The sequence below is a fragment of the Odocoileus virginianus genome, chromosome 20 (genome assembly GCF_023699985.2).
Source record: "Odocoileus virginianus isolate 20LAN1187 ecotype Illinois chromosome 20, Ovbor_1.2, whole genome shotgun sequence".
Lineage (NCBI taxonomy): Eukaryota > Metazoa > Chordata > Mammalia > Artiodactyla > Cervidae > Odocoileus > Odocoileus virginianus.
In genome coordinates, this window is record NC_069693.1 from 1517763 (window position 1) to 1532179 (window position 14417).

Consider the following 14417-nt stretch of genomic DNA (forward strand, 5'->3'; position numbering starts at 1 on the left):
CTTGGAGACAGGGAGAGGTCCACTCTGGAGATTCCTAGTCCTTAGGGTCCCTCACGGTGCTCAGGATAGTGACTGGGGTAGTTTGGGCAGAGTGTATCCTGAAGTGGGTTCATGAAAAAGATGGGCAGAACCTTGGGAACAAATCACTGCATATGGCATGTGGTGGAGGCCAGTGTCCCCTCTGGGGTGACCATGTGTGGCTTGTGGTTTGGTGCCGCTGTCACTGCACCACGTCACAAAAGGGAATGCGTTTGCAAGGAGATGTGAACTGGGGAAGGTGGAGCTGGAGGCCCAGTGAAGTTGTAGACACTAGAGTAGGTAGTTCATGGTTGTGTGACAGTTGATGGTGTGCATGTTGGGAAGTGCAGAAGAGAAGCCAGTGCATCTGTTTCGTGTAGTGTAAGCACTCGTCAAAGGCCTGGCAGCTGTGTGTCCTTGTGGAAGCTATTCAGCTGAGATGCAGACCCCTCCCTCCACAAATTCGAAGAGTAATTATAGATTCTGAGCCCAGGGAAGTTTGCATAGGTAAATGGGATCATTCACATTAAAATGATGAATGTTTGTTCCCACTGAAAAGAAAGGTGTGTCCATTAGCATGGGGCTATGGTATGACTAGGGCTGTTGTGGGGAGGGAGACAGGGTGTCAGGACATGTACATGGTGATCTTTTGAGTCTCCAGCTGGATAGGGTGGACATGGGGTACAGTGACAAGACTTCAGTAAATGTGAAGAAATTATGATCAAAAGATTAGAACAGTCACTAGCTGAGGCCAGGGCAAGAAGGTAGTCATTGACTGATTAGGCCTTATGATAAAGATGAAAAATCAGCCATGTGAGTAGGGTATAGTTGAATCCGACTGGTTGGGCAGGCGATGTTCAGAGAGCAAGAGAAGAGCCATTCTATGTGCCCGGTTTATACATTGGTGTTTCTCAGTGAGTTGGGCACAGATTCTGCAGACAAGAGAGCCTTTTCTGGATGTACAAAAGCAGTGCTTTCCCTCTTGTCCACCTGAATTAGGCATGCCTAGATTCCCAGTCAGCATGCTGTCTTTTTTTTTTTTTTTTAAGGCAAGGCTTTATTGAGACTTGAGCTGCAGCTGCAGAGAGCAAAAACGTGTAACAGGTTCCCTTCCTTGGTCTCAGAGGGGCCCTTTCTGACATTTTTATTGTCCTTGAGCAAAGCTTGCAAAATAAATTCAAACTTTTTTTTTCTTCTTTTTTTTTTTTGACTGGGACAAGGGGCTTGCTGCATCTTACTTCCTGGAATACCGATTGAACCCACCTGCCTGGCAGCAGCGAACATAGTAAATCCTAATCACTGAACCACCAGGGAATTCCCACCAAATCGCTAACACTTCAGGCTGTATGCATTTCAAGAGCAATTGTTCAGTCTCTTAAGTGGTGTCAGGAGTTTTTGACCCCATGGACTGCAGCATGCCAGGCCTTCCTGTCCATCACCAGCTCCCGGAGCTTGCTCAGACTCATGTCCATCGAGTTGGTGATGCCATCCAACCATCTCATCCTTTGTCATCCCCTTCTCCTGCTTTCAATCTTTCCCAGCATCAGGAATCTTTTCCAGTGAGTTGACTTTTCGCATCAGGTGGCCAAAGTATTGGAGCTTCAGCTTCAGCATCAGTCCTTCCAATGAATATTCAGGGTTAATTTCAAGATCAATAGGATAATGTTTATTTGCTTCCAGTTACCAGCAGTGGATATCAGCTTGGGTTGGCTTTAAGGATTGAGGCCATGTGCAGACACTTCAGTGGTCAGTAGCATTAAAGACAAATGGTCTTAAGCCCTTCCTCTGGTCCAGAATCTTCCACCCACCTAAGAAGGATGAAGCCCTTCCCCAACACAGGGAGTTTATCAGTGCTCCTCCCCTCAGTGGTTTAGGTTTTTTTGTTGGTCTGTAGTGTGGGGTGCCATTTCTTGAGGCCTTGACACTCCATTTCCCAGAAGACCATGCGTTATGATGGCATTCAACCAATGAAAATACAGAATCCAGACATTCCTTGGAGGCCAAGCATCCGGCAGTAGACTTCTGATCTCTTCTTGGCAGGCGTTTTGATTGCTGTAGAGATTGTGAAACTGGTTGTAAGTCTTTGTGTCTCATGTTTGTGCCTGTCACATTCATATCTGCTGTAAAGTGACTCAGTTACATGTATATATATATCCTTTTTCCTTTTCTTTTCCCTTATGGTAAATCACAAGATACATAATATAGTTCTCTGTGCTGTAGACTAGGACCTTGTACTTTATTCATCCTGTATATACTAGTTTTCACTCCCAATCCTTCCCTCACTTAGCTGCCTCCCACTTGGAAATCCTAAGTCTGTTCTCTGTGTCTGTGAGTCTGTTTCTTAGATGTATTCATTTATGTGATATTTTAGATTCCATATATAAATGATGAATGGTGTTTTTCTTTCTATTTTTGACTTGCTTCACTTAGGATGATGATGTCTTAAGTCCTTGCATGTTGCAGCAAATGACATTATGTAATTATTTTTTTATGACTCAATAATGTTCTTTGGTATACATGCACCCTATTGTCTTTATGCATTCATCTGTTAGTAGATGTTTAGGTTATTTCCATGTCTTGGCTTTGAAATTTTTTTCTTCCTATTTTTTCTGTAGTTCTATAATGTCTTATTGATGTACAGAAGTTTTTCAGTTTTTTCTTTTTTTCCTCCAACTTTTCTTGAGGTTGAGTTGACACATGATATGATATGATGTAATTTAAGGTATAAAGTGGTAATTGTTCTGTTTTTTTAAGTCCAGTTTGTCTATTTTTTCTTTTGTTGATTTTGTCTTTATTGTCATAGGCAAGAATTTATGGCTGAATCCAACATTTTGAAAGTTTTCCCTTTTTTTTCCCCTAAGAATTTTGTAATTTTAGCTCTTATATTTTTGCCTTTGATGTATTTAGAATGCCTTTTTGTATATGGTATAAGACTCTGAACTTCATTCTTGTACATCCAGTTTTTCCAGCATTATTTGGTAAAAAGCCTCTCTTTATTGAATGGTAATGGTCTTCTTGTCAGTAATTATTGGATCATATATATGAGGGTTGATACTTACAATCTGAAGTCTCCATTCTATTTCACTGGAGTGGATATATGTCTTTATGCTATTAGCATGCTGTTTTGATTACTATAATTTTGTAATATGGTGTGAAATAAACCTTAGATGCCTTTCATGAATCCCACTTGGTCATGATGTATAATTATGTTTATATAGTTTTTGAATCAATTTACTGATGCTTTGTGCTTTTGCATTTATGTTCATCAGAGATATTAGTATATTCTTTTTCTTTACATTTTTGGTTTGGTATTAGAGTAATGGTGGCCTCACAGAATTAGATAGGAAGCAGTCCCTCTGTTTCTGTCTTCTGAAAGGAGTTGTAGAGAATTGCATATCTTCTTGAAATGTTTATCATATTTCACCAGTTAACCAATCTGGGCCAATTACATTCTGTTTTGGAAGGTTATTCCTTATTGATTCAGTTACTTTAACAGATATATACATATTTAGATTGTGCATTGTTGTGTGGGTTGTGATAGACTGTATATTTCAAAAAATTAATCCATTTCATTTAGATTATCACATTTATGGTCTTGGAAATGCCCATATATTTCATTATGTGTTTAATGTGCATTGTCTCTGCAGTGGTTTTTCCTCTTTCTTTAATTCTTTCTTCTTTTTTTTTGGCTATGCTTCAAGGCATGTGAAATCTTCATTTCCAAACCAGGGATCAAACCGTCCCCTGCAGTGGAAGTACAGATACTGGAACATTGAGGAAGTCCTCTTTTATTTTTGATACTAATAATTTATGCCCTGTCTCATTTTTGTGATTAACTGGACTAGAATATTTTTAATTTTGTTGATCGTTTTAAGGAACCAACTTTGGCTTTGTTGATTTTTATCTTGATTTTTAAAAAATATTTCTTCTTCCTTTGGATTTTATTTTCTCTTTTTCTAGTTTCCTAAGGTGATTGCTTTTAGATCTTAATTCTTTCTAATATATGCATTCAGTGCTATAAATTGCCCTGTAACCACTGCTTTCACCACATGCACATTATTTTGAGAAGTGTTGTGTTTATTTCAAGATACTTAAAAATTTACCTTGAGATTTCTTCTTTAACCCATGTTTTCTTTGAGTTGTTTAGTTTCTTATTGCTGTGCTATTTGCCAGCTATCTTTCTGTAACTGGTTCTAGTGTAATTCCACCATACTCTGAGAACAGACATTGTCTGATTTCTGTTGTTTCAGATTTGTTAAGGTGTGTTTTTTTGGCCCATGGTGTTCTCTGTCTTATAAATTTTCCATGTCAGTTTAAGATTATTCTGCTGTTAGATGGAGTAGACTAGTAGTCTGTAGAAGTCCATATATCCAGTTGGCTGTGCTGGGTCTTCATTGCTGTGCAGGCTTTCCTCTAGTTGCAGCAGGAAGGGGTACTCTCTAGTTGTGATGCACAGACTTCTCATTGTGGTGGCTTTTCTTGTTCAGAGTACAGGCTCTCAAGCACTCAGGCTTCAGTGGTTGTGGCTCCTAAGCTCTAGAACAGAGGCTGTGTAGTTGTGGCACACAGACTTAGTTGCACTGTCGCACGTGGGATCTTCCCAGACCTGGGATTGAACCTGTGTCTCCTGCGTTGGCAGATGGATTCTTTACCACTGAGCCACCAGGGAAGCCTCTGGTTAGATATTAATATAGTTAATAACACTTTATTTTCTTGAATTCTATTACTATCTATCATTTTACTTTAATGTGTATTCAGGTTTTATTTAAAGTACATTTTGTTGTTTTAAATTTCATTTACTTAAAGATTTGTTTTGGCTGTGTTTGGTCTTCTTTGTGGCGCACAGGCTCTGGAGTGTGCAGGGTCAGTAGTTGCAGAATGTGGGCTTAGTTGCTCAGTGGCATGTGGGATTTTAGGTTCCTGACCATGGATTGAACCAGTGGCCCCTGAATTGCAGTGCTGATTCTTTATCACTGGACCACCAGGGGAGTCCTAACCCCCTAAGGGGTTAGACAACATATGGTTGAGTCCTGTTTCTGAATCCACCCTGATAATCTCTCTCTTAATTGGTACACTGAGACTATCGATGTTTAGTACATTGATCCAGTTTGATCAATACCTATCGTGTTTGTTACCATTTTCTAAAATTGCCCTTGTTTTGCATTCCTGTGTTAGTCTACCACGCCTTCTTTTTTGGTATTAATTGAGCATTTTGTATGATTTTATTTTCTCTCCTTTGTTAGCTTACCAACTATATTTGCTTCTCTCCATTTTTTTATTTAGTGGTTCTAAATTTGTGTTATGTATTAACAACTGATTTGAGACCATTTCCATATAATCCTATATGACTTCATGGGTAGTTTGAATAAATATATATTTGTGTCTTGGGGGATCTTAGTTCCCTTGCCAGGGATCGAACCTGGGCTTCTGGCAGTGAAAAATGTGGGACTGTAACCACTGGGCCACCAGGGAATCCCTACGTAATTAAAAAATATCCTAACTGAGGTGAGGTTCCATGGTTGCCTAGTGGATAGGTGTTTTTTCACTGCTGTGGACCAGTTCACACCAGCTGTTATCTGTTAGATATGAAAAGATATTTTTCCAAAGGAGACATGCTAATGGGAACCTTGTACATAAAAAAATGCTCACTATTACAAATGGTAGGGAAAATGCAAGTCAAAATGACGATACTGCATCACACATTATAACTTCTGTTATGAAAAACACAAGAAATAATGTTGGTAAAGATGTGGTGGAAAGGAACCCCCTTTGCATTTCATTTTGATCCTTTGTTAAAATTCCAATCTCTCTTCTAGTTTCAGTGCTGTCTGCCCTATCCATTAGTAGACATTAATTAGCTTATTAATCATAATTGTTTTAAAATTACCAATTTCATTCCAGTATATCTGTAGTATTTGATTGTAGTTTTGAAGCTTTGTTTCTTCAAACTCTGTAGACTTTGTAGGTCTACACTGTAGAACTTCAGTAGGCTCAATAGTTGCAAAAGAGTTATATCAATCAGATTCTGCCAAAGCAGTTATGTTTATGTGGGGAGATGAAGTCTTAAAAAGTTTATACTCCATCCACAGTACATCCTTTCCTCTGGCTCCAATAGAGATTACTTATTCATTTATTCATTTTAACTTCTTATTTTATATTATAGTTTGGTTGGTTTACAATGTTGTGTTAGTTTCAGGACACTTTTTATAGTACTTAAAGATTATTTAAATGTTTTCTTTGTAGTATTTGATGTCATGTATTGTGTGCTGAGTTCCTCTGAGCCACTCTTACTGTTCTTTTGTCCTAACTCTGTTAGGACTTGCATCATTTTGACTCAGGTAACTGGGAATGGAGAGTCCTTGGGCCTTGTGGGATGACATGACTCTGGTCTCTGCAAAAATGCTTGGAGATTCTCTGGCCAAGATGAGTGTCAAGTGGGGAGGGGCTTGTTATCAGGTCTTTGTTCGTCATACCAGGAACGTATGACTTCTATCCTTTGACAAGTGTGGTGCCATTGCCAGTGGCTACAAATGACTTCTCTTGTCTTTCTCTATTCTGCCAACTTGTCATTTCTACTGCTTTACATTCTTAGTCTGACTCCAGCCTGGGATTCATCTCCCACCACCTCTGTAAACCTCATGTGGTCTTCACATTGTTTTCCGTGTTACTTGGTGGCAAAATTGTTTATGTCCTCAAACGTGCATGTGTGCTTTACTGTTTGTTGAACTCCAGCTACATGTTGCAGCTAGATTTTCAGTGGCATGGATGTACAATATACTTCTCCACAGTGTCACAGGTCAACAGAGGATGTAGTCCTGGTAAATCCATTGAGAGAGGAGTGATTTGTAGAACATGCCTTTCGCCTTGGGTCACATCCAATCCTTGTGTCCTGGACATGGAGAGAGAGCACCTGCTTCCTCAGTTTGACCCCAACTTCATATCCTGAACACGATTCCATGGACCTGTGTATGCTTTCTGCTCCCCATTTGTCCCCACTGCTTCTTTCATGTGGCAAATATACAATTGTCATGATATCATTCCCTCCAATAAAGTCAACCGGAACTTCACCATCACTTGTTTGTTTTCAGGTTCTTGGCGTGGAGTCCAGGATAAAGAGACACCATCTGAAGAAATCAAACCTGCAGGGGTGTTACAGTTTTGCACTCCTAGGGCAGGTTTGTCTCCTGAGAAGACCCACCCCTGTGCGATATGTATCCCAGTCTTGAGAGACATTTTGCACTTGGCTGAAGAGCAAGGAACAAATGGGGAGCAGAAAGTATACACATGTGCGGCCTGTGGGAAAGAATTCTATTTTACTGCTAACATTCAACAGCACCAGAAGCAGCACGTTAGAGAGAATCCTTTCCTATGTAATACTGAGAGACCCTCATTCTTGAAGACCTGCACAGTTCACCCAGCAGGAAATTTCTCTACCTACTTGGAGATTGGGAATGACTTCATGGCCATCATGGGAGTTCAGCCACAGGCCACTAATACTGGAAAGAAACTGAACAACAGTAAGGAGTGTGAGGTTGTTTTTCACAGTGGAGAAAGTCATCACAGTTTGGGAGCAGGTAAGATAGTTTCCAGCCACACAGACATACTTGTAGAGGATGAGAGAGTCCTCATTAGTGAGGCATTTTGTGAGGTAAACAAATGTGAGAAAGCTGGCACCCAAAGAAATAATCTTATTCAGCATGTGCAAGTTCACACTGGAGAAAAGTCTTACAAATGCAGCCAATGTGAAGAATCTTTTAGCCACAAATCCCAGTTCCTTTCACATCAGAGCTTTAATTGTGGAGGAGCGCTTTATGACTGCAGTGAATGTGGGAAGTCCTTTAGCCGAAGGAAATACCTCATTTCCCATAGGAGAATCCACACTGGAGAAAAGCCTTATGAGTGCAAGGAGTGTAATAAATCCTTCAGACGAAAGGGGAACTTAATTGAACATCAGAGAGTTCACACTAGAGAAAAACCTTATCAGTGCAAACAGTGTGGAAAATTTTTCGCCCGCAAATCCATTTTCCTTGCACATGAGAGAATTCACACTGGAGAAAACCCTTATGAGTGCAACAAATGTGGGAAAGCTCTTACTACTATCTCTAGTTTCTATTATCATCTGAGAGTTCACACAGGAGAACGGCCTTATGAGTGCAATGAATGTGGGAAATCTTTTACTACTTTGTCAACTCTTTCTAATCATCACAGAGTTCACAGTGGAGAAAGACCTTTTAAGTGTAGTGAATGTGAAAAATTCTTTAGCCGAAAGGAACATCTCAGTGCCCATATGAATGTTCACACTGGAGAAAAGCCTTATGAGTGCAATAAATGTGGGAAATCTTTTACAAGTAGGTCAAACCTTTGTAATCATTGGAGAGTTCACATTGGAGAAAGGCCTTTTAAGTGCAGTGAATGTGGGAAATGTTTTACTAGTAGCTCAAGCTTTCTTCGTCATCAGCGGGTTCACACTGGAGAAAGGCCCTACGAGTGCAGTGAATGTGGAAAATCTTTTGTTGCTTCAAGTGGCCTCCGGTATCATCAGAGAGTTCACAATGGAGAGAGACCATATGAGTGCAGTGAATGTGGGAAAAATTTTACTGCTAGGTCGACCCTTCGTGATCATCAAAGAGTTCACACTGGAGAAAGGCCTTACAAGTGCAGTGAATGTGGAAAGTATTTTACTAGTAGGTCGAGCCTTCTTCGTCATCAGAGAGTTCACACGGAAGAAAGGCCTTATGAGTGCAGTCAATGTGGGCGATCTTTTACTACTCAAACATACCTCTATGATCATCACAGAGTTCACATTGGAAAAGGCCTATGAGTGCAGTGAATGTCGGGAAAACCTTTAAGAAAAGACAGTTCCTCCTCCTCCTTTGGAAAATCCACATTGGATAAAATTGAGTGCAAGGAATGTATTAAATCTTTCACCTGTTTGTGCCACTTGATTAAACAACAGTGTTCACACTAGAGTAAGGGCTTTATGAATATTGCAAATATTGCTGACAGTGATGTTGAAGAAGTTTGAGGTGGTAACAGAGCGTGAAGAACCTGTGCAGCAAATGGACTCTTTCTGCAGAGTGAACTGAGGCACAGAGACTGTATCATCTGTTTGTGATCTCCTTGGAATGAATAGGCATCTGGGATTCAATGCCAGGTTGCCAGGCTTAGGGTTTAGGGAGTCTGGTCACTTCTCTCCTGCTCTCCTCTCCTCCTCCCTGTAACACACCACGTTTGAAGACTGAAAGAACACCTTGTTGTTGGACCCCTACCCTAGGAGCCCAGCTTAAACACAGCTTCATGCTGATTGGACAGGATTATCTTTTCTCTGCCATCCAGCATTGATGCCTTTCATGTGAATGACCACATTATCTCCCCAACTAAACCAGTGCTTTGGTTCAATTACTATTATTGCCATTTGTGAAAGAAGGGGTGTCCAGTTCAGAGATTTAGAAGGACTTACACGGGAGCTCACTCCTGCCACACCTTTCATGAGAGTGGTTGCTCTACACAGCAAGTGCTTCTCTTCTGCCCCTTAGAGCAGGAACTCCATTTCCTGCGTCCTGACCGTAATCGACACAGACCTGAAACCTGGATTAACCCCAGGGACCCCAGCTTCATTTCCACCTATGCACATCTTTCACTAACAACCTCCCACTTGGAAGGTTCTCAGGGACAGCAGCCTTAAGCCAGGGACTCTAGACTGGCTCATTGGTATTGCCCTAGGTTTGGAACTGGCTCCACCACCATAAGCAGTGATTGGTTTCCAAGGTCCTGTCTACCTTCTTTATATAGCCACCTCAAGATGTCCTTGTTGTCCTGTTATATGGTTGACCACTCATTCTTCTGGGCAGTGGGAAAGACACTGAAGGCCTGAGAATGTCCAGTGTGTCCCTCACATGGCGTGGTCTCCAAGATTAGTCTTTGTTTACCACTTTACCCATCTTCTCACTTATCCTCCCACCCCTCCAGAAAAATGTAGCTCAGAAGAATAATGGTTGTTTATTAGTATGAACTTGCCCTCCCTCCATGATCAGCCTAACTTAAAAACTAGCCCTGAATGCAGACTGACCTCTCCCATGAAGACTAAAACCTCTGTATAAAAAAATCATTATGATTTTAATTGCCTTTTTTCTCAGGATTTTTCCCCCCCTTCACTGTGCCATGTGGCTCTGGGATCTTAGTTCTCCTGCCCAGGAATCTAAAATGTGCCCCATGATATGGACATGTGAAATCCTAGCCACTAGACTGCTGGGGAGTTCCCTTTCACTGGATTCTTAGTGTTAATTTTTGTTTTTCATGTGTCTGTTTTTCACCTGTGTGTTCTATTTGGGAAAATTTCTATTCATATTTTGGCCTACTTTTGTTTTCTGATATTTATATTTTCTCTTTTTTTTGACAAGAAGGAAAGCAAAGAAAGATCAAAGACATCTGTTAGATGTCACTCATTCACCAGTAATGTGAGTGACTTTTTCTGCATGGAATCGTAATTCATAATACTGAAAGTTTATGTTCTAAAAGTTTATACTATGGGTAATGTAATGGCCACATGCATTATACATGTTTTCAATAAATCTGCTTTATTCACATTTGTTACCTTAGTCTTAAGGACAGACACTTAATTGCACAGTAAATCAAGCCCTGTTTTGTAGTGTTTGCCCGTTTCTTTGGTGTTAATATTCCCATCCTTGCCAGTGTCAAATTGTGAATATAATATCACTGGAATAGAGTTGAGAATTGCCAGTAGCCCACCATGTATGCTTTTTCCCCCTTACAGGTCCAGTATCTGGAAAATATTGTAGGAATGTAGCTAGTAAATAATACTAGAATGATTATTGATAGATTTTGCTAAATTGTTTTAAAAATCATTTACTGGATGTAAAGTTCATTTAAATTTTACATATTTAAGATCTACATTGGACATACTTGTGTACATCCTTCAAACCAGTTTCCTCTTACCATTTTAAATTTACCTTCAACATTACCATTACTGATGCAAGAGTATAGTCTACTTTAGTAATAACTGTTTTCAAATATATATATATAAATGGAATGACTGATGGACTCTTATATCTTACACCATTTATCATATTTATACACATGATCACTTTCTGTGTTTGTGTATCATGATTTACCTAGTCGTTCTTAAGTTTTATAATCTCAGGTATCATGTTTTTCAATGCGTAACTTCTTGGAATGCATTTCTGAAATGAAGCTTTTTCATAACTCCAGTAACTAACACAAGAAAGGATTCTAAATATCAGTGTGTATCAGCACAGACTGGGACACAGTGTGACAGAGTTTGAATGCTCACACCCTTTGATGCAGCCTCGATGCACAAACTCGTGTAGCGTAGAATGAAGGAGGTATGACAGAAGTGAGACCTTGTTGAAGAAATACAGTGGGACATGCTGACCCCGCACAGCAGGTGTGGGTACAGAATTCATAAACACTCCAGGGAGATTTGGGGCCAGGCATGTGATACAGATGCCCCACACATTGTGGTGTGTGGGCCACACACACTCACACAGTTCTTGTGGATCCTGTGTGATAAGGTGAGTGCAGACAGGCTTGGAAAGAACAAGTTTTGACATCACCACAAGTTTGATGATGCACTGATGTTGTTTAGTTGAGGGACTGGGTCACAAGTGTGTTACAGGTGAAGATTCACAGCTGTGAGCAGCTTTGTTTCACAAGGACTTGGGATTGGGTTTTACAGACGTTATGGGAGGTGTCATTCTTCAGCCCTTAGCATTTGGTCTAAAGTTTGTCACGGATGGGTCCCCAGAAGATATTGGCACTTTCCTTCTGGTTATCTTGATAATTAATAATCATTTGGTGATTTACATTTTTCTGCTGGGTAGGAGGAGCAGTGGAGTGATGAGTGAAGTGGTTAGGAAGAACAGCTGGCGCAGAACAAGAAGGTCTTAGGATTAAGAGGGAAGGCCAGTCCTGTGTGTAGATATAGTTGATTAAGACTGGTTGGGCCAGGGGTTGTTCAGAGAGCTAAAGAACAGCTTATTTGAATGGCCTGATTATACATCGGTATTCTTCAGCAAGTTGGGCGCAATAAAAAACCACGGGCAAGAAAGCCCTTTCTGGGGGAGACCAAAAGTAGTGCTTTCCACCTTGTCCACGCGCTCAGGCCTGTTCAGTATCTCTTCTATATTCACAGTCAGGGTCCTGGCTGACTCCCCTCCCGCCCCCCCCCCCACCCCAGACCAGAAAGAAAAACGAATAACAGGTTCCCTTGCTGGCTCTTTGAGGGGCCCTGTCTGACATTTTTAGTGTCCCTGGCCAAAGGTTACAAAATGACTTATTCCCCTGGCTGTGCAAAGGCACTTACTGAATGTTATTTTTTGGACCAGTGCTTGAACCCAGACCCATGGCAGGAAACACCAAGTCCTAATTACTGAACCACCAGGGAATTCCCCAAAATAGCTTTAACACTTCAGGCTGCATGCCTTTCAGAAGCATTAGGATAATATTTATTTGCTTCCAGTTTGCACTGGATGTCAACTTGGGTTGACTTTTAGGTGTCTGAGACCATTTGCAAACACTTCAGTAATCGGTGTCATTAAAGACAAATGTTCTTAAGCCTTCCTCCTGCCCTGGATCCTCTGCCTGCCTAAGGATTGAGCACCTCTGTCACAACAGGTAGTTTTTCAGCTCTCCTACTTCAGCGGTTTTCCTTTTTCCATTGTTGTTCAGTCGCTCAGTCATGTCCAACTCTTTGTAACCCCATGGAATGCAGCACTCCAGGCTTCTCTGTCCTTCATCATCTCCCGGAGCTTGCTCAGAGTCACATCCATAGAGTCAGTGATGCCAGCCAACCATCTCATCCTCTTGTCCCCTTTTCCTCCTTCCTTCAATCTTTCTCAGCATCAGGATCTTTTCTAATTAGTCAGTTCTTCGCATCAGGTGGCCAAAGTATTGGAGCTTCAACATCAGTCCTTCTAATGAATATTTAGGATTGAATGGTTGAATCTCTGTGCAGTCCAAGGGACTCTCAAGAGTCTTCTCCAACACCACAGCTCAAAAGCATCAGTTCTTTGATACTCAGCCTTCTTTATGGTCCAACTCTCACATCCATCCATGACTACTGGAAAAACCATACATGACTAAGTTGCTCCACAGCATGTGGGGTTAGTTCCGTGATCATGGATTGAACCAATGTCCCCTGTATTGTAAGACAGATTCTTAACCAGTGGGCCACCAGGCAAGTCCCAAGGTGGGTTTCTTGAAGACAACATATGGTTAAGTTCTGCTTCTGGATCCATCCTGAAATCTCTCTTTTAATTGATGTACTGAGAATATCCATGTTTAGTATATTGATGTATACTTGGATTAATATCTAACATATTTGTTACTATTTTCTAAAATTGCCCTTGTTCATTTTCTTTCTTTTAATTTTTTTTTCATTTTCATTTTTTGGCTGTGCTGGGTCTTGGTTGCTGCCTGGACTTTCTCTGCTTGCAGAGAGAACAGACTACTCTCTAGTTGTGCTGGCTTCTCATTGGCATGGCTTCCCCTGTTGTGAAGCTTGGGTTCTACAGTGCACTGACTTCAGTAGTTGCTGCTTTGGGGCTTTAAAGCACAGGCTCAGTAGTTGTGGGGCACTGACTTAGTTGCTCTGTTTCATGTGGGATCTTCTGGGATCAAGGATTGAACCCATGTCTCCTTCATTGACCGGCAGATTCTTTACCACTGAGCCACCAGGGAAAAAACCCTGTCCTCGTTCTCTGTTCCTTTGTTAGTGTACCATTCTATTTTTTGTGGTGTTAATCAAGTGGTTGTATGATTTTATTTTCTCTCCTTTGTTAGCTTATCAGCTTTATTTGCTTCCATTTTTTATTTAATTGTGCTAAAATTTGCATTATGTATTTAGAAATGATTTAAGAGTGCTTCCTTATGCTATATGGTTTCATGGGTAGTTTGAAAATATATATATATTTCTATATAATACACAGATACACATATATGCATATGTATGTACATTTGATTCTGTGGTTTTTTATTGAAAAGTATAAATGTATAAGTGGACCCAAGCATTTTAGAACCCGTGTTCCAGGTTTACCTGTACTGAATGATTACGCTACATGTTGAATCTTTAAATCAACACCACCACCACCAATCATATACAAAGGATTAGTGATTGCCAGATCAGGGTAAGGAGGGTAGATGAAATGAGTGAAGGATGTCAGAAGTTACACACTTCTAGTTTATAAGGTAAATCCTGAGGATGTGCACAGCCTAGTGACTTTAGTTAACAAGACTCTGTTTTATAGTTAGAAATTTCCTGAGAGCATTCCTGGTGGTCTGGTTATGAATCTGCCTGCCAATGCAGGAACAGGGTTCGATCCCTGGTGCAAGCAGATCCTATATGCTGTGGAGCACCTAAG

General features: G+C 40.7%; 1 protein-coding gene across 5 annotated transcripts in view; it reads left to right on the plus strand.

Moving 5' to 3' along the window:
• Positions 1-14417, plus strand: part of LOC110137822 (zinc finger protein 211-like) — a 53050-nt gene that overhangs the window by 30328 nt on the left and 8305 nt on the right. For 2 of the 5 annotated variants that reach the window (XM_020894475.2, XM_070450262.1), the window contains one exon: positions 7107-10604. The exons of the other annotated variants lie outside the window; for them this stretch is intronic. In XM_020894475.2, the coding sequence (XP_020750134.2) occupies positions 7107-8839 (1733 nt within the window). In that variant the 3' untranslated portion in view covers positions 8840-10604. Of the gene's footprint in view, positions 1-7106; positions 10605-14417 lie in introns of those variants that run through there. 5 annotated transcript variants of the gene reach the window in all.